Source organism: Cheilinus undulatus, linkage group 16, assembly GCF_018320785.1.
Source record: "Cheilinus undulatus linkage group 16, ASM1832078v1, whole genome shotgun sequence".
Lineage (NCBI taxonomy): Eukaryota > Metazoa > Chordata > Actinopteri > Labriformes > Labridae > Cheilinus > Cheilinus undulatus.
In genome coordinates, this window is record NC_054880.1 from 7,348,989 (window position 1) to 7,369,704 (window position 20,716).

At 40.6% G+C, this 20,716-nt stretch overlaps 1 protein-coding gene across 1 annotated transcript; it reads right to left on the bottom strand.

Moving 5' to 3' along the window:
• Positions 1-3,586: 3,586 nt before the first annotated feature.
• LOC121524578 (DEP domain-containing mTOR-interacting protein-like) lies at positions 3,587-15,363 on the bottom strand. The gene is made up of 5 exons (XM_041810025.1): positions 15,237-15,363; positions 10,532-10,684; positions 7,863-7,933; positions 5,705-5,809; positions 3,587-4,177 (listed from the first exon to the last, which is right to left on the bottom strand). The coding sequence occupies exons 1-5, from the start codon at positions 15,253-15,255 to the stop codon at positions 4,049-4,051; spliced, it is 477 nt and encodes a 158-aa protein (XP_041665959.1). The 5' UTR covers positions 15,256-15,363; the 3' UTR covers positions 3,587-4,048.
• Positions 15,364-20,716: the final 5,353 nt, after the last annotated feature.

The following is a 20,716-nucleotide window of genomic DNA, read 5'->3' on the forward strand; positions in this document are numbered from 1 at the left end:
GCTTTTAAAAACAAAATCAAATGCATAAAGCTGGGTAGCATAAGTCAATAGAATTAATGCATAATAGCTAAATATAAAAACAAGACAGGACAGCAATAATGATTAGAAATATCTAAAAGGGCAATTAAACAAACTGAGGTTAAAAGAATAAATGTAAGTAAAGATTTAGAGGGATGTAAATATGCTAAAAAGTTCTTAGAAGAAAGAATCACTTTAAAACAACTCTATGGAAGTGAGTTTAAAAGAAGCGACTGGTTCTTCAGAGCTCATTTCCTCAGGTAGGTCGTTCCAAAGTCGAGGAGCCCTGATGGAACATTCTCAATCACCTTTAGTTTCCAGTCTTGACTTTGGAAGGACCAGGAGGCCCCCACCTGTGGATCTGAGGCTGTGGGCTGGCTCATAAGTTCTGTTGTATAGTTTGGAGCCAGACCCTCCGGTGCTTTAAGATTAACGAGTAAAAATAAGTTTTTAAAGTTACAGGAATCCAAAGTCAAGAAACTGGGGAGATGTGATGTCGTCTGTTAAAGCCAGTGAGACGCCTAGCTGCTGCATTTTGTCCCAGTTAGAGGTGAGACAGGGGTTTATGGGTGCTACTGGGCAGGAGAGAGCTACAATAGTCGAGGCAGGAAAATAAAAATCTTCCTCCAGCTGTTTCTCATTAGTGCCTCTCACTTTTCCAGCCTTTTGTTGCCCCATCCCAAATTTTGAGATATTGATATCATGGAATGGTAAAATGTCTCAGTTTTAACATTGATATGTGGTTTATAAAATATGGGTTGGTGAGGTTTGACAATCATTGATTTAATCGTACACAGCGACCCAACTTTTATGGAAGGAAGGTTGTACATAAAAAAATCACAACATTATCTGTTTGATTTCAGTGTCCAGATCCCTGGGCATGATTTCACAATAATAATAAACAAACATGTTAAAACATCTGCAGTGGACTAAATGTTGAATTATGGATTTCTGACTGGTGTTAGGTAGAGGAGTCACATGCTGCCCCCTGCTGGTGGAGCTGTGAACTACACTGTAAAGGAAAGCAGCTTATCTTCAACAGAAACACATTTTAAAGCACATGAGTCAGTTTTTAACAGCATGGGGGATTCCTCAGCAGATATTAAAGCATTTCTCTAACATCAGTGAAATGATGTTAAAAAATCAGAATAAAAAACAGCAGTGAACACCAAACAGAGGGATAACACCGTGTAAGAACAGGTCAACTTTTTCTTTATTAGCTTTCTTCATCCAATAAAATCAAAATTTTAAATATAAGGCAAAAAAAAAAAAAAGAACAATGAAAAACACGACATGAAACAAAAAGTAAACCTTCTAAACTTTACAGCACACCACCTCCTCAGGTATTTAATGATTCAGGTCTCTGTAGTTTTAAACTTCATCAGTAAAAGATGCTAAAGGGGAGAATGATTTTAATCAGGAGCTCATGATAAGATATACCAGTAAAATCACAAATATAGGATTAAAAGGTGAAGGTCACACTAGTTAAAGTCTGCTTCCTCCTGCTGTTGTTGATCTTCATCCTCCTCCTCCTCCTCGCCCTCTGGGAACCAGACGCCAACTCACAGAGTGGATGGAAAAGTCAACACACCTGAGGGAGGAGCACGTGTGTCTGACCGTGGGCACGAGGTGTAAACGTGGCGTTAATACGTGGAGGTAATGTGTTTGTGTGGACGAGACGGCGAGATGCCCCTCAGGGTTAAAAGTCCAAACGCCACGATGAAGAAAACACCAACTGTCAGAGAGACGACGACGAGAGACGGGACCGCCAGAGACCACAGCAGAGAGACGGCCGAGAGACGGCAGAGAGACGGCCGAGAGACGGCAGAGAGACGGCAGAGAGACAGCCGAATGACAGCAGAGAGACGGCAGAGAGACGGCAGAGAGACAGCAGAGAGACGGCCGAGAGACGGCAGAGAGACGGCAGAGAGACGGCAGAGAGACAGCCGAATGACAGCAGAGAGACGGCAGAGAGACGGCAGAGAGACAGCAGAGAGACGGCCGAATGACAGCAGAGAGACGGCCGAGAGACGGCAGAGAGACGGCAGAGAGACGGCCGAGAGACGGCCGAGAGACGGCAGAGAGACGGCAGAGAGACGGCCGAATGACAGCAGAGAGACGGCAGAGAGACGGCAGAGAGACGGCAGAGAGACGGCAGAGAGACGGCCGAGAGACGGCAGAGAGACGGCAGAGAGACGGCCGAGAGACGGCCGAGAGACGGCAGAGAGACGGCAGAGAGACGGCAGAGAGACGGCAGAGGGACGGCCGAGAGACAGTCCCTCTTCATTTCTGCCAAATTTCTACGGTGGCCTTCAAGGTCAACTGTAAAAAACATGTCATGACACAAAAAACATTTCATAAAGTGCTGTGATTTTTTTTGCATGTCATCAACGGTTTTGGTGTTACAGAAAATATTTTAAATTAAACCAAAATGTTTTTTAAATGGATGATGCATATTTATTTGCACAAAATCTTTCTGCATTTTACCAACTCTTAACTTGCATGGAATATTTTTTTAATGTTTCCTCCCAAAATACTGTCTTTCATATATAAATATATATATATATACACATATGTGTGTGTGTGTGTGTGTGTGTGTGTATTTTTATTTCATAAATTGTTCTGCCTCATTGATGTTATTGCATTAAAAAAACTTTGCTAAACTTTTTGTTGTGTTACATTTTTTTAATGCTTCATGTTTTTTTTATTTCACAAATTGATTTGTTGGTCATTTGATGCTTTTCTGAGTTTTCAAGTACATTCTTTTGCGAAATCCATTTTCTTTTTGTTTCATACATTATTTTGAGTTTTGTAAATATTTGCACTTTATTTACCGTCTACTTTTCTATTTTTCTATTCGCTGCATTTCTGTAGTTTCTCCTAAGTTTTTTTGCATTTCACTTTTTTTTTTTTTGCATGTCATGAGATTTTTTATATATTTTGAGTTTATATTTTGAGGTATTACTTTTTTAAACCAAACAATTATGTGTAAAAAAAAACAAAGCAAAAACAAATTGATTTTGTGTTTCATTTTAATTTCTTTCTCTTTTTTTTAAATGAAGATTTGAGCTTCATTAAATGTTTCTGTGTCCAACAATAGTTCTGCATTTCACAAAATATTTTTGCATTCCAGGATTTTTTTAAATTCTTCATTAAATATTTTCTAATTCTTGTTTTTAACAGTGCTCCTTAAGGAACATGAGCTGAAAAAAACCCCAAACAGTTTCTGGTGCACAGGTAAAACTTTTTTGTGCATACCAGAAACGAAGTCATGTGCACAAGAAACATCTGCCAATGTCCCTTTAGGGCCTCTGTAGTTTTGGCATTTCCTGAAATGTTTTTTTCTTGTTTTTTTTCCAATCATGACCTGTTTTTGGCGTTTCATGTTTTTGCTGTCGACCTCCACATGCCTCTGTTATAAATGACAGTAAAAACAGCAAACAAACAAATTTCAGAATGTTAAAGATGCTTTTAATAAATAAAATAATAAAGTAGACACAAAGAGAACCCACAAACATCATCCATTTTAAAGGTATGGAGGCTCCACAGCAAAAATAAGAGCTGTTAACAAATCTTTGCCCACAGATTTTAAAATCTCTAACTGATTGTCATTTTATTTATTTTTTTTAACCCTCTCAGTTTCTGCTGTAAGGAGCCAGACTTTGACAGATTTGTGGGAAAGAATATAATTCTTCACAGAAACAGTAAAAATAAAAAGTTCAGCTGGAACCAGAGCGTTCCCATTCACAGACTATCTTTAAGGGGGTCTGGTTCTTCTGGGTACTGCAGGAACGTTTCTATAAAGACCTCACAGACATTTCCTCTCTAACTAAAATCCTTTCCTAACAATCAGAGCTGAGTCAGAGGAGTATTTCTGATAAACGTGAACATTTACAGTCAGAGGTTTGTGAATCTAAAGCACATTTTTCACATCTGTCTGTAACTCCAGTCATCTCAGAGCTTTCTGGTTTTTATATACAGAATATCCTCAGCTTCACTCTGAAGTCCACCCCTCAGGGTCTTCACTCTCTCAGTTTTCAGTCTCCTCCATCACCTCCATCACCAGCGTCCTCGGTCCGGTCAGGATCAGGTGGCTGACGGTCCGGTAGTCCAGGTGAAGGACGTTGGTCCTGTTGACCGAAACCACGAACTGACAGACCTTCAGGACGAAAGAGCAGAGAGACTGTCAGTATGAGAAGAAACCGGGGTAGGCCTTAGTCAGCTCACCAGCTCTATGGCACTGGTTCCCAAAGGGGGGGGTCAGGACCCCCGGGGGGTCACGGGATGCTTTCCATAAAACAAAGAGAAATTTCATATGATTTAAAATCACAACATTTATCGATTATTTAAAACATATTGTAACACTCTAGTGTAAATAAGCAGCAAAGCCACTGTGGCTGAAATCCTGCCATGAACATGAGGCTATGGCCTAGAAAGTTCTGTCTTTAACCACACAAGCTCAACGGGACGAACATTCACATCTGATTAGAAACACGATGAAGACAATCACCCTCCCTGGCTACATTATTGGAGTCCAGCTGAAGGACTTGAGCTTCCTCTTATTGTATTTATTGTTTTTATTGTTTTTATTGTCTTTATTGTATTTTTGTTTTTATTGTTTTTATTGTCTTTATTGTATTTTTGTTTTTATTGTTTTTATTGTCTTTATTGTATTTTTGTATTTATTGTTTTTTTGTTTTTATTGTCTTTATTGTATTTTTTGTATTTATTGTTTTTATTGTCTTTATTGTATTTTTGTATTTATTGTTTTTTTGTTTTTATTGTCTTTATTGTATTTTTTGTATTTATTGTTTTTATTGTCTTTATTGTATTTTTGTATTTATTGTTTTTTTGTTTTTATTGTCTTTATTGTATTTTTTGTATTTATTGTTTTTATTGTCTTTATTGTATTTTTTGTATTCATTGGTTTTAATGTTTTTATTGTATTTATTGTATTTTTTGTTTTTATTGTTTTTATTGTCTTTATTGTATTTTTTGTATTCATTGGTTTTAATGTTTTTATTGTATTTATTGTATTTTTTGTTTTTATTGTTTTTATTGTCTTTATTGTATTTTTTGTATTCATTGGTTTTAATGTTTTTATTGTATTTATTGTATTTATTGTATTTATTGTATTTTTTGTTTTTATTGTTTTTATTGTATTTTTTGTATTCATTGGTTTTAATGTTTTTATTGTATTTATTGTATTTTTTGTTTTTATTGTTTTTATTGTTTTTATTGTATTTTTTGTATTCATTGGTTTTAATGTTTTTATTGTATTTTTTGTATTCATTGGTTTTAATGTTTTTATTGTATTTTTTGTATTCATTGGTTTTAATGTTTTATTGTCTTTATTGTATTTTTTGTATTCATTGGTTTTAATGTTTTTATTGTATTTATTGTATTTATTGGTTTTAATGTTTTATTGTCTTTATTGTATTTTTTGTATTCATTGGTTTTAATGTTTTTATTGTATTTATTGTATTTTTTATGCTCATGTTTGTCTCTGCTGATCTGTTTGCAGTAATGTGAATGTGTTTGTGTCTATGCTGCTGTGACTGTTGGGCATTTGTTTGTTTGTTTGTTTGTTTGTTTTTGTTTCCCCCCGTTGTTTTGATTGTTCTAATAAGGTAAGGTAAACTGTAAACTGGACTGAACTGAACTGAACATTTCCCATGATTCCTACCTTCATCCCAGCAGCAGCAGCTGGACCGCAGGGCTCCACAGCCTGAATGTGACACGGCCGGTTTCCTCTCACCACGAAGCCCCAACCCACGGCATCGCCCACGATCTGAAAGCAGGCAGAGGACAGTCAGACGTTTATCTGCTGCAGAGGAAAAAAATATCCTTCAAGGTCTTTCTGAGCTCCAGACAGAAAGAACTAAAACAAATGTGAAACACATAAACATGCGCATTTTACCAGATCCTAATGTTTGGTAAATCATATCTAAAACTGTACCACATCGTATCAGATCAAGACAAACTGAACGGTCTCTAATCAAAACAGAAAAATCAAACGGTATTATAGCATATTAGATTCACGTGTATTCACACAGGGGCGGAGCTAATGATTTCGGACCCCCTGCATTATTTTGCAGCGCTGGACTACACAATCTGGACATTTTAAAGAGGGGAGCAGGGGCCCCCATATTCCATTTTACTTTATTTGATACAAATTTTCATTTTGTGGCTTTTGACTCAATAATGATACTAAATACTAAAATACACAAATAAAAACACACTTGTGATTGCAGGCTTCTCATGGGCTGTTCCCTACTGTGGGCCCGGTAATCAGTACCTCTTTCCTCCCTGTGCTACGCTCCTGTATTCACACATGAAATAAAATCTAATCACTGTAACCTATCAGTGGTATCGATTAAAAATGGACCGTATCTTAAATCATGTCGCATCACATCTTATCATATTGATCATACTGAATTGTATTGTATTATTTTGTATTGTGTGGTATTGATGGCGTGGGTTCATATGGTATACTGTACACACACATGCTTGTGTGTGAAAACCGTCTGAGTCAGCAGGGGGCAGTATGGAGACAGAAGCATGACCTCTAAGGTCAACATTTGTTTCTGCTAAGTAAGGACACCCTGCTCTTCTGGGTGTCACAAACAACAATAACCCTCTTCATACTTCTACATCTACACTATGTTGCCAAAAGTATTGGCTCACCTGCCTTGACTCATATGAACTTAAGTGACCTCTCATTCTTAATCCATAGGGTTTAATCTGAAGTGGGTCCACCATCTGCAGCTATAACAGATTCAACTCTTCTGGGAAGGCTTTCCACAAGGTTTAGGAGTGTGTTTATGGGAATTTTTCACCATTCCTCCAGAAGCCCAACATCACACACTGATGTTGGACCAGAAGGCCTGGCTCTCAGTCTCCACTCTGATTCATCCCAAAGGTGTTCTATGGGGTTGAGGTCAGGACTCTGTGCAGGCCAGTCAAGTCCATCCACACCAGACTCTCTCATCCATGTCTTTATGGACCTTGCTTTGTGCACTGGTGCACAGTCATGTTGGAACAGGAAGGGGCCATCATCTAGAGTCCAGTGGCGGCGTGCTTTACACCACTGCATCAGACGCTTTGCATTGCACTTGGTGATGTATGGCTTGGATGCAGCTGTTACCATGGAAACCCATTCATGAAGCTCTCTACCACTGTTCTTGAGCTAATCTGAAGGCCACATGAAGTTTGGAGGTCTGTAGCCATTGACTCTGCAGAAAGTTGGTGACCTCTGTGCACTATGACCTCAGCATCCTCTGACCCTTCTCCATCATTTTACGTGGCCTACCACTTGGTGGCTGAGTTGCTGTGGTTCCCAATGGCTTCCACTTTGTTCTAATACCACTGACAGTTGACTGTGGAATATTTAGGAGCCAGGAAATTTCACCACTGGACTTGTTGCACAGGTGGCATCCTATCACAGTACCACGCTGGAATTCACTGAGCTCCTGAGAGCGAGCCATTCTTTCACTAATGTTTGTAGAAACAGTCTGCATGCCTAGGTGATGATTTTATACACCTGTGGACATGGAAGTGACTGGAACACCTGATTTACATTATTTGGATGAGTGAGTGAATACTTTTGGCAATATCTTGTATCTTTAAAGGCAACAGGACACATTTAGAGTAAGCGTGCCACTCACATGAATCCACATGAACTTTGCTCAAGACCACCTCTCCACGAGGGCTCATGTCCCAGCATTTTTGGAGCTGATAACTGAAAGAGTGGTTTGATGCGCTCCTGTTATCAGAATAAAGGGCGTGCTAGCAACAACAGCAGGTTCTACACTTCTGTGTAAATGTTATGGAGCTAGACTTACTGTGAAGGTTTTCCTGATGTAGGGTCCTCCTGGTCTCTGCAGCTCCTCTGTGCTCACCGGTCTCTTCAACACTGAACATTAAAAAACAATAAAATAAAAACAGATCATTCAGGGGGGATTGTTCCAGACTGGTGCAAATTTGCAGATGTTTTGTCCTTAAAAGTTGACCCATAATTATTCTTGAAAGTGATTCCCGAAGACTAAACCTTGCAGGCCACCCAGCTATATTTACTGTACGCTGGGGGTGTCAAACTCAGTCCCAGCAGGGGGCAGATTCTGGATTCAGGTCTAACCTGAGGGCCTAACAGGGTCAACACAACCTTAAACCGTCAACCTCATTTTCATCAGTAATAAAATATGAAAAAAACAACTGATAAGTTTAAAAATCACAACTTACTAGTTCTAAAGATCAGAACAGGACATTAAAAATAGAAAAATAATGTTTTTAAAGAGCAAATATATGAGGAGAAAGCTGAAATCACAAGTTTGAAGGACAAATATAAGTTAAAATTTGAAATCATGAATTTAAAAGTCAAAATATGACTTAAAGTTTTAAATTATGTCTGACAGGTCAAAACATGGGAATAAAAAGCCAAAATCAGGAGTTGAAAATGTCAAAATATGAAGTAGAATTCAAAATGATGACTTAAAAAGTTAAAAAAATATGACCTTTATTTAAAACTGGGAGTTTAAAAGGTCAAAATATTATAATATAATAATATAAAAAGTAAAAAAATTTAAGTTAAAATGGCAAATTAATAGGAAAAATTGAAATCACGAGTTTTAAAGTCAACATATGATATAAAAAGTCACAAAAAAATTTAAATGTCAAAATAATAGAAAAAGAAATTAAAATCATGAGTTTAAAGTCAAAATATGATATAAAAAATGTAACATTTTTTCATTTAAAATGTCAAAATATGGGGAAAAAAATTGAAACCATCAGTTAAAAAGTCCAAATATGGGATTAAAAAGCCAAAGTTAAAAGTTTAAAATGTCAAAATATGACTTGGAAATTAAAAGTGTGAATCTAAAAGATAAAAATGCGACATATAAAGTCCAAACTCTGAGTTGAAAAGGTCAAAGTATGAAATAAAAGTCAAAATCATACGTTTGGGATGCAAAAATAAAAATATGAAATAAAAACACAAATTAATTGTTTCTCCCACATTCTTGACTTTTGATGAAATCTTTCTTAGTCTTTACTTTTAGATTTTTATGGCTTATATCTTATACTGGGGTAAATCAGCAGACCTCATACTGGTGGGCCAGTTAAAATACAAACATGATATGATCCTGTGGGCCGGATATCATCGTTCCACGGGCCGGGTGTGGCCCCTGGGCCATGAGTTTGACACCCCTGCTGTCACCCAACAGTCTGGTTGTATTTCTTTCCCCTTCTTTCTTCACTTTTACAGGATTGCCATCCAAGATCCATCATTTCCACTCATGCACATGATTTCAAACACAGAACTGCCTCATAGTTTATACTAAACATTAGAAAGACAGGATGTGATTTAGGATCAGACTCATCATGCATGCCTGAAACCTTCTGTAAACTGCATGGCATTTTAACATGAGGCAAACATGCATGCTTAATTAAACAGGTTACAACCAGCTGCTCTCACTAAACCAGAGCTTCTCAACCTTTTCAGCCTGTGACCCCCAAATAAAGGTGCCAGAGACCGGAGACCCCCACTGGACCTGAAGGTGGCTGTTTCCACATGACTGCCTATAAGAGGGATAAAGGGAGAGGTTTCTGGGACCCAGCCAAACTGGGGACCAAGGAGGTCAACAAAATCCTGGTCCACTGTAAAGTTAAGCTGTGATATCCTTATTTTACATTTAACCTGAAAAAATAACCACTCTTATCAATGAAACAAATCTTTTTTAAAATCTGTGAAACGGGAAGAAAAATGGATATAAAATGGCAAAATAGTGCTAACTGAGATAGAAACAAATAGGCAGATATTTTCAAAAACTGGTCAAACTGGCAAAAATGGGCATGTCAGATAGTGAAATCTGGTTAAAATGGGAAAAAATGGGCATAAAAAGTGGTAAAACGGGGTTAATAGTGGCATTAATGGGTCAGCAGAGGCAGCATTTGGCTTTGTGGCACAATTTGGTTTAGAATGGCAGAAAAAAGTGGTGGAAAGGGTTAAAAAAGGCACCAATAAGTGTTAAATGGCAAAAATGTGTTAACATTTGTGGGATAAAATGATCAAAAAAGAGTTTAAAATTTGACAAAATTGGTTCAGCAACTGTGGAATTCTACAAATATTCTTGGTGTTTTTAGGGAATCTGGAGACCCCTTCTAAGTGTCTCGTGACCCCTAAGGGGTCCCGACCCCAAGGTTGAGAACCACTGCACTAAACAACAGCAGCAGAAGACATTACAAACCCAGATTATTTAAAGAAGGCTGTACTGAGCATGCTCCGTTTCTGTCACAGTGAAGTCAGTCTGGCTGTGGCTGGTTCAGTGAAGTTATCTCAGATAACCCTGATGGTTTCATGGACTGAACTACAGAGGTCTGCAGCACCTAGAGCTCTCTACAGCAGATGTTTAATGGTTAGTCTGGTCTCTAACCCTTCATGAAAGGGTTAGAGACCAGACTGTGCTCCTGCATATCTGCATTACTGCAGAGTCTCTACTCAGAGCTGAGTCTGTACCTGACTTTGGGTTGAAGAGCACCGTTGTGGATGAAGAAGAGGAGGCGTTGTTGGCTAGGCCGGCTCCTCTCTGGCTGTACCTGCTGCCGTCGCTGCTGCTCCTCCGACGGGCTCCTCCCTGACCTCTACACTTCACCTCCTTAGACGGAGACACTGACGGGAAAAGAGAATAATTAGGGATAAAAACAGACCCAGCTTGGTTATTGCTTCCTCAGTCCAACTCAGTTTCTGTTCAAACACGCCACGATAACGACAAACGCTTCCTTAAATACCAGAGATAAGACGGACAAACAGAGGTCAGCATGCTGGCTGCTCTAAGGGTTAAACGATGGGGGTCAGTACTTCCAAATCTACCAGAAATGGTTGCCATGTTCCTGAGCTGCTAAACTTTATTCTAGAAACAACAAGAAAACTCTGAGGCATTCTTGGAGGTAAATATACAGTACTGTGCAGGACTTTTGAGCTTGTTAGGGCCAAACACTGAGGCTGATGTAAGGCATGTGATGGCGTGTAAGCCGTCTGAAAGCTCCAGCAGGTGTGGAGGAGGACTGACAAAACCCCGGTCACGTCTGGATGTCCTTGCATATAACCAGGGCTATGGGAAAATGATCTGTTGAAAAAATGGCAGTGAGTAAGCATGGCCTAAGGTTCCATCTGGGGTGATCGGGTTGCCATGAACCCCTGGTAGTGTCGTGGATGTCTCATCTCTATCCCTTCATCCCACACCCTCAACCCCTGCAGTCACTCCTAAATCTCCTGTCCCTTACTCACATCCCTGCAGGTTTTCATCCATGACCTTCAGTTTTAGGCCCTCCATCTCTCGACTCTTGCCCTTATTCCTTCATCTCATCATCCCCCATCCCTTGAACTTTGTCCTCACCCCTTTGACCTCCCATCCCCTCACCCTCACCCCCAAATTCCACATACTCCGTCTGTTAATCTACTCATGAAGCACGCTGCAGAGCTGATCACTTCCATTCAAGTCAGCCTTTGCAATTCAGCCGCACACGCTCTAGTCCATCGCCAGCATGACCCAGAAGAAGCACTCCACCCGAGATATGTGCCAAAACGTGTCAATCATGTTGAGCAGATTGATCCTTTCAGCAAGAAAAATGTGCAAAGTGTCTTCAAGAACTAATGCTGACAGTGATAACAGAGTAAAACCAAGCCCTGAGGTTTAAGGAGCTGCAGAGCTGCAGAGCTCAGAGACAGGACTGTTGACAGGCACAGATCTGGGGAAGACTACAGAAACATTTCTGCTGCTCTGAAGGCTCCAGGGAGAACAGCGGCCTCCAGAGTTCTCAGGTGAAGAAGTTTGCACCAACCAGGACTCTTCTAGAGCTGGTCACCATCTCTGGTTCTCTGGACTGATGAAACCAAAATGGAGCTGTCTGGAGTCATTTCTAAGCATTATATCTGTAGGAAACACCATCCCAACAGTGATGCATGGTGGTGGCAGCATCATGCTGTGGGGGAATTTCTCAGCAGCAGGAACTTGGAGACTCTTATCCTAACTTTCGTCCAACCTTATTCTTAACCACTTTTCCTTCATCCCATGACGCGTCCTCATTTCTTCGTCTAAGATAACAAACACATCTAATCCTGTGTTTTTATTGGTGCATCATGGTGATGTAGACCACAATAACACAGACTCTCTGAGTAGCTATTCTCATGATGAAAAACACAGGTAACATGCAGTATAAGAAACAATAATAAATCCATGAGGGTCTACATGCTGGAAATCAAATCTAGGTTAACTATGTGAGTAAAAACAAAATCTGGGGAAAATTCATAACTGCTGTAAAGATAAATGACTGGACTAATTAAACACTCAGCTATTCCAGTCTTGTTTACTAAGGTTGCCACGGTTACCATGGCTCTAGGGTTTGTTATGTATGTATATCATGAAGAGGAAGTGCTGTGTTATGATGAGGCTGGGACATGTTTGAACAAACCCCAGACTAACCTGCTCTATCATTTTATTATGGTTGTATTGCATGGGTGTGTGAGGTCGCCCTGCATGAGTCAAGGTGTCATCCTGTCATAAAATGGTCCAATCACAGGCGTGTTTATGTGAAGATTAGATTTAAAGCGTGCACTGCCATCACATATGACCAGTGTTTGGTATGCATTAGCTTTTACAGCACAAATCTGCTGACTTTAGCTGTGGACAGCAGATCTTTCTGTAGTCAGGAGTCCTCACTGATGGAGGGAATAATGGCTGAAACGTTTAGGAAATTCAGGAGTTTTTATAAATCAATCACTGAAACTGATCAGTTCAGCTGAAAATGAAGCAGTGAGGACAGTAAGACTAGCCGTGGAAATGTTTAGCTCACCAGATCTACTGAATAAAGCGTGCAGAACTTCATTATAGAGGACGTCTGTGGTTTATTGATCAGCTCTCAGGCCGTGGGATAGGCTGGAACATTTGCCCTGTTTTTAGGTCAAAGTGTAACTGACACCATCCATCCATTAGTCCATCTATGTTTGATGCTGCTGCAGGGATGTGGGGGTCCTGTGATTGGGGGGGGGGTGTACTTCCTGGACTGCTGAATCAATCACTGAGCTGACATATAGATATAAAAGGAGTTTATTTATTATTTACCCTATGATATGCATACAGATACAGGCAGACCTGTCTGTACTCTGAGCTCGAGCTCTGTCGACCACAATCCAGAGCAGTAAAACACAACGAAGAAGAATGATTGTGGACAAGTGTGTGACTTCCTGTGTTTCAGCCATCTCAGGCTGGCAGTGGGTTTTACTGACACGCGTGTCCACTCTGACATGAGAGTGTGCTGCATGATGACCAAGTCTCCCTGCTGTCACAGATCTGCCATTCTTTATAAGTTTTACCTCCATAAACGTTCCCACAAGTGACTCCATTCAGTCTGTAGTGGAACCATGCCAGGAGATTTCAAAATAAAAGCATAAGAAGGGAGTTTCTCCAAAGAAATATTAAAGGGGGCTTTTACCTTTGAAAGGCACAAACTGGAAGTGTACTCCTACTGTTTATATTTTTCCTGTGAGATATATTTCCAGTATGTAAACAGAAAATAATAGTTAGCTTGTTCCATTTATCAGGATTGCCAAGAAACAGACTGCAAACATATTCTCCCAGTGTGGACTTTCATATTTGCTACTATAAGGTAGATTTGACTCCATCATTTTCCTTTCTGTTTCAGCCAACAACCACGTGATGCAAGGAAGAAATAATAACAGGGCAGCAGCTGTACGTAGCTGGGGCATCAGTGCACAAAAGTTACCACACATTAGTGATGAAACAGTTAGAAACCAGGATGCACCAGTGAGGATGTCAGGAGTTAAGGCAGAGTAAAGACGGGTACTTATATCAAGTGAAAAGGCACCCAAGAGGGCACTCTATCGCATATTGTCCGCTGTGAGCCACCATAGAGGGCACTTTATCACATATTGTCCACTGTGAGCCACCATAGAGGGCACTTTATCACATATTGTCCACTGTGAGCCACCATAGAGGGCACTTTATCACATATTGTCCAATGTGAGCCACCAAAGAGAGCACTTTATCACATATTGTCCAATGTGAGCCACCAAAGAGAGCACTTTATCACATATTGTCCAATGTGAGCCATCACAGAGAGCACTTTATCAAACATTGTCCACTCTGAGCCACCATAGAGGGCACTTTATCAAACATTGTCCACTTAGAGGACACCCTAGGGATTGTTTTATCACATATTGTCCATTGTGAGCCACCATAGAGTGCACTTTATCACATATTGTCCAATGTGAGCCACCATAGAGGGATTGTTTTATCATATACTGCCCACTGAAAGGGCTCTGGAGGGAACTTCATCCTCTCTAACCTCCCATAAGGACATCTAAGAGGACACTTTGGTGGCATTTGTTGAACCTAAGGGCACCAAGGGGGGCAGTTGGCTCCTCCAGCCACCCCCCTGAGTCCACCAGAGGCTCTGAGGAAACTTAAACCCAAAGCTCTGGTTAATTTAATTAGTGTAAAGACAAGCTCACCATCACTGGGCACTGTGCCCAAGTCCACTTGCAAATGTGGTCTGGTACAGTTCACATGGACTTGGACACAGTGCACAGGAGATGTGAGAGCACCCGTGCCAGAGTACCAAGTCAGCAAGACCCGTCTCTTCAAAAACCGCTGTATCTGTGCAGCAGGGGCCTATTTCATCCTCAGAGCTGCAGAGATGTGGAACAGGAGGAGGGTAAATACTGACATCTCAATAATAATAAAAACATCCATGGTAGCAGGATGGACCTTGTTCTCTGGGGACAGGAGTCTCTTCTTTCTTCTTCCTGTATCTGACTGGACGTACGCCGAGCACGCTCAGAACGATGTTACTGATGTGACAGCAGACCAGTAGGAGGCAATCCAGTCCCACTACAACCTGAAAACGCTCTAGTATGTGGACGTTAAAGTCCAGTTTTAGTCAGACTATTGCAATCATTTAACTTCCTGTAACTGCAGGTAAACGTACCAAGCATGCAACTTTGAATGCAACAAAGCCGGGAAAAAAATAAGCCCCCCAAAAAACGTAAAATAACAATGATATTTAAAAGCTCTTAAAGCTGATATCTGTGGAGGGTTTCCTGGCTTTAAGCGTAGAGGTTTTTAGGTAACCACAGGGTTAGTTTACAGTCATCTGTGTGGGTCTACGCTGATGTTCAGGATCCACAGTGAGGCTGGTCTTACCTGCTGTACGAGGTCCCATCTCTGCTCAGACGATTATCCACCAAACTAAAATCTGCTGAGGAAAAAATCTAGAAGAAAAAACCCTCTAACTTCTCATAGAAACAGGATAAAGACGTGAAGGAGACATGGATGAACAGAAGTTTAGATTTCAGCTTTAAAGTCTCTATACCAACGTTTGCTCCATCAGCTGCCTGCCGTGTGTTTACAGAAAGCGAGGAGAGACTTCCTCTTAGAAGAGTGTCAGAGCTAAATATTAAACCGCTGGACAAACAGAGACGCCGTCAGCAGAGAGAGGAGGAGACTCTCTAATCTGCTCTCCAGTAGTAAACACCATTTAAACATCAACACATTTCAACAGAAGGATTTCACATAAATGTTTAAATATGAGAATTTCTCTCTGATTTCTTTCACAGACATTTAACTCTGGCTCCTTGTTGACCTCTTCTTCTACTTACAGAGACAACAACAACTCTGATGTAACAGTGGAGAAAAACATTGCTTATATTGTACAACCTGAATTTCAAAAAAGCTGGGACAAGACAACGGCTGGAAGAAAAGTGGTATCGATAAAAAACAGCTGGAGGAGCATTTTGAAACTAATCAAGTTAATTGTCAACAAGTCAGTCACATGACTGGGTATAAAAGGAGCATTTTAGAGAGGCAGAGTCTCTCAGAAGTAAAGATGGGCAGAGGTTCACCATCTACAGTCCATAATATCATCGAAAGATTCAAAGAACCAAAAACGAACCAAATGAAACAGTTAAAAACAGGCATGATTCTGTCCTGAAATCACTGCACTTTGAACCTTTTCACCATTTTTTCACCACATTTCGCCCATTTTAGCTACCTTTTGCCATTAAATACCACTTGTTTCCTCTTTTTTGCCCATTTTTGCATCTTCTTATTGCTACTTTTGTCCCACTTTTGCTCCTTTTCACCATTTTTTCACCACCTTTCACCAATTGAAGCTACCCTTTGCCATTGAATACCACTTGTTTCCTATTTTTTTTTTGCCTTTTTTTGCCATTTCTGACTGCTTTTTGCCCATTTTAGTCACTTTTCTCTTCCTTTTTTGCCATGTTTTTGCCACATTTTGACCATTTTTGCCCCCTTAACTTTTTTTGTATTGCTACTTTAAGCCATTTTTGCCACTTTCACCACTTAGACTGTGGCTCTTGTGAAGGTATTTTCAACTATTTGGCTCTTTGGTTGAGCAGAGTTGAGTAACGCTGTTTTATGCTCCCATCCAGACAATGTCTCTGTCAGGGAAGGCCTTGATGATTTCAGCAAGACCATGCTAAACCACATACCACATCCATCACAACAGCATGGCTTCACAGGAGAACATCCTACTGTGAGGAGGACCCTGTGAGCTGGCATCTTACATGCTTGAGACATGCTTCCAGGTCTGACAGACCTAACTTGTTAACACGCACAGTGAAATGAAATTCAAGCCATGCCATGCTGCAGCACGCCCGCTCTGTTAGACAGGATGTGGAGACGGAGTAGAGCTGCTGCTCCGTCGCTTTGAAAAGGAGTCAGTGGGTGGTTCAGGGGTCTGATCAGGATGCCTCCTGGTCTCCAGGTCTTCGGGGTACGTCCAGGTCTAGGAGACCTCTGGAGAGACCTGGAACTACCTGGAGGAGTTCTGTAGCTCATCTGGTCAGGGAACAAGTCCCTACCACTGCAACCTGATCCTGGGTAAGTGGAGGAAAATGGACGGCTGGATAGAAAAAAGAAAGATCCATCTAGGATGCCATTTTTGTGCATTGCATTGTGGGAAGTCTGGTTGTATTATTCTTATTCCAACATCTTTCTGGCTGGGCTCACTGGGAGAGAAAGGCTTAAAGGATGAAACTCCACAGAAAGAAAAACGGACTGAGAGAATATCATCCATAAAAACTGATTTATCCTGATTCCAGAGGAGCATTTACACATCTCATCAGGTTACAAACACATTTAAACACCATCTCTACGATAGTAATGCTAGAAACATGAGGCCACATTAAGATTTGACTCTCAAAGTCTGCAGAGTCAGCAGAAAAGCTCATGCATGTTTCAGATGTAGCATTCACAGACTGATGCACATGCATGTTACCTGAACACAGGTGTGTTTTCTCCCCAGCCTCTCCTTTAATCCAGCTGACACTGTTTGAGGATTTTATGGTTTCTATTTTTAACGTGTGAGCACGGACGGACTGTTCCTGAGACGGCTGAATATTATCAATAATATCTGTTTGACCTTTCACTCCGTCACTCTCTGCAGACCACAGCCTCTGATAAAACAGGAGGGTATTTCACCATGGAAATGTTTCACTGAGCCACAGAAGAGGCATGATTCTTTAACGTGTAAAGTCTCATGCAGAGTAAATACACGCAGGTGTACGTGAGCTGCAGCCCGGTTGCCATGCAGACTTCAGGAGGCTGCAGCCGGAGAGGAAGAGGAAACGCAGACATTATTTCTGCTCGGATAGACGGAAGAAAATCACAATAAGGCAGCATGAGTGGAGATTTCCATCACTGCTGCAGAATATCAGTGTCAACCCCTACTCTGCAGCTTCACCTGGTTTTATTTTTCAAAATAAAAGCTGCACCCCACTCTGGTTTCCTCTTCTCTGCTGTTTCTCAAATTAAAGTCCTAAAGGTAGTCTTCTTTTTAACTGATCGTGCACAGATTAACTGGTCTTAGAAACACCTCAACTGCTGAGTCATGAGGATTACGTGGCTGAAATGACCGCGCTGAAGAAATACGCCGTTACATCACGCTGAGAAACAACAACAACAACAGTAAACATGTTGTAGATAAATCCACATTCTGATCTGTCTGCAGGAACATTCCTGACTCTTTACATCACAGCCAATCACAGATCAATCACATTTCTTGCTCAGGAGTCCATCGGCTCGCATGATTCAAGATAAAAACGCAAAGATAACAGAGAGACGACAACACGACACCAAGCTTCCAGGAAGGCCCTGTCCGTGTGAACTCCATGTTTGCTCGCTCACACGTTCGCCCCTGTTTGGAGATCGTTGAAGAATTCAGAGATGGGATGCTGAAAGTTCAGCCGTGATGCTTCCAGCTTCGCTCTCATTACTAACATCATCCTGGGTGGGATGTGCACGTAGGAAGAGTTTTAATCTTTTCTAGCAGCAGAATAAATCAGAGTCAGGCAGTGCTGTCAGGTCGTTGTCAGATGGACCATTATGATGAACATTAAATGTGACCCTAAACAGGACAAGGTCACTGTCAGGGGCTGTTAAAGGCCACTAGAAGGGTTTCTTTTCTGTCAGTGTATTTTCTGGCAGATCCATTTCCTGGTTGAAACCAGACTCAAAAAATGGGGAAACTCTCATTATTCCGTTTTCCTGTTTTTACCAAAAATGGGAAAAAACTGAAAACATTGTTACATGGTCTCATTTTGGTCACAAAAAAGGGAAAGACAAACACCAACATTTGAAAAAACAGGGTCCAATTTTTGTTTTTTGAATTCCATTTTTTTGTTTTCTTCATTAAATGGAATTCTGGAGGAAAAGGAAGTCATGTGACCACTGGGAAAGGTGAGCATTTCAAAATAAAAGCCTCCATGTCAAAACAAGAGCCATCTATTGTTTTTAACAGTATGACATGTTTGTATGTATATAACCCTCTGAGCATGCTCAACAGTAACTCTGCTTGGACAAACTGCCCAGATTGTGATGCCAGAGACGTTTCAGGGATTTTGAGAAATCTGCGCTGTAGATTGGTTAATTGCATTAAAATTTTTCATCAGATTAATCATGATGATGGATTAATCCGCATTGACACGTCAATTTTGGTCGCCCTAATATCACTATGAAATAAGATTTATATATTTTTTAAAAGTTAACAACATTACAGTCCATTAAATTACCAGTATGTTTACAGTTTACATTATTTATCATACATTGTATAAAAAGCATTTTTGCCTATTATAATACTGTAAAACACAATAGATGGCTCTTGTGTTGACATGGAGGCTTTTATTTTTCCTATGGTCACATGACTTCCTTTTCCTCCAAAATTCCATTAAATGAAGAAAACAAAATAATGGAATTGAAAAAAAACAAAAAAAACACAAATTCGACCCATTTTTTAAAATGTTGTTATTCAGTTTCCATTTTGGTGACCAGAATGAAACAATGGAAATTGGATTTTTCATTTTTTTTTTTCCATTTTGGTAAAAAGAAAAAAAGGGATAACAAGAGTTTCTCCTGTTTTTTTTTATTCTGGTGTCAACCAGGAAATGGGTCTGCCAGAAAATAGACTGACCATTCCCTACACAGATACTCAAACTTTGATATTCATCTAAATCACAGAACAAAGGAGAAGTGTAGATCCTTCAGACCGGACTTTGTTCATTTTCACTGAGTTTGAAATTAAATGCCGAGGGGTGCAGGCTGTGCCCCGGTTTCAGGGGCGGCTCAGTTCATGACTGGCCTATGGCTTCTCTCCTGCATGCCTCCCTCCACTCCCTCACCCCTAACTCTGAAATAGAAGCATGACGCAAGTCCAACCATGCGTCTTAAAATCCATCTGCCTGTAGGTGTGAGTGCATATGGTGTTTAAAATGTCAAGTGAACCGATTCTTCACCATGACAGGCCGATGCAGAGACCGCACCGCTCTGATGCCACACCAATCCGCCTGTCCATCTCCCGCTCCATTCTTCCCTCACTCGTGAACAAGACCCCGAGATACTTGAACTGCTCCACTTGGGGCAGGATCTCATTCCCAACCTGGAGAGGGAATTCCACTCTTTTCCGACTGAGGACCATGGCCTTGGATTTAGAGGTGCTGATTCTCATCCCAGCCGCTTCACACTCATTGCGAACCGTTCCAGTCACGGTCTGATGAAGCCAACAGGACAACATCATCTGCAAAAAGCAGAGACCTGATCCTGAAGCCACCTAACCGGACTCCCTCAACACCCTGGCTGCTCCTAGAAATTCTGTCCATGAAAGTTATGAACAGAACCGGTGACGAAGGCCAGCCCTGACGGAGTCCAACCATCACCGGAAACGAGTCTGACTGAAGACCCCGACCATCCTCTAAAACGTACAGGAACCAAACTACAGATGTCAAAATTTGGCGTTTTTTTGGCCTTTTTTAATGACGGACACTTTGTGCATTTGAACAAACTCGTCCGAGGGCTTTCATCTGATTGGCCTTGAGACCCAAAGTTGTGCTCTTGGTTAGTTTTCACCACAGGGCGGCGACATTATCGGAGCACAAACTTAAACTTCGTTTTTGTCAACTTTCAGCTGTGAAATTTCACCAATGTTGCTTTATAACTTTTTAGTGTTTATTTCAATCATCACCAAACTCCACAATGATAATCACACATTAGTCCTGAATACATTCAGTATCTATACCATTGTTTTGTCACAGCGCCCCCTCCTGCCAGGACACCATTTGCACCACTGATTTTTGATGTGTTGATGTTTCATGTGTTGCCACAAAAAA

Coding starts and splice junctions, on each gene's coding strand:
- LOC121524578 (XM_041810025.1), bottom strand. Junction 7,934..10,531: donor GCTCTTCAACCCAAAGTCAG/GTACAGACTCAG, acceptor TTTAATGTTCAG/TGTTGAAGAGACCGGTGAGC. Junction 4,178..5,704: donor CTGCTGCTGCTGGGATGAAG/GTAGGAATCATG, acceptor TTCGTCCTGAAG/GTCTGTCAGTTCGTGGTTTC.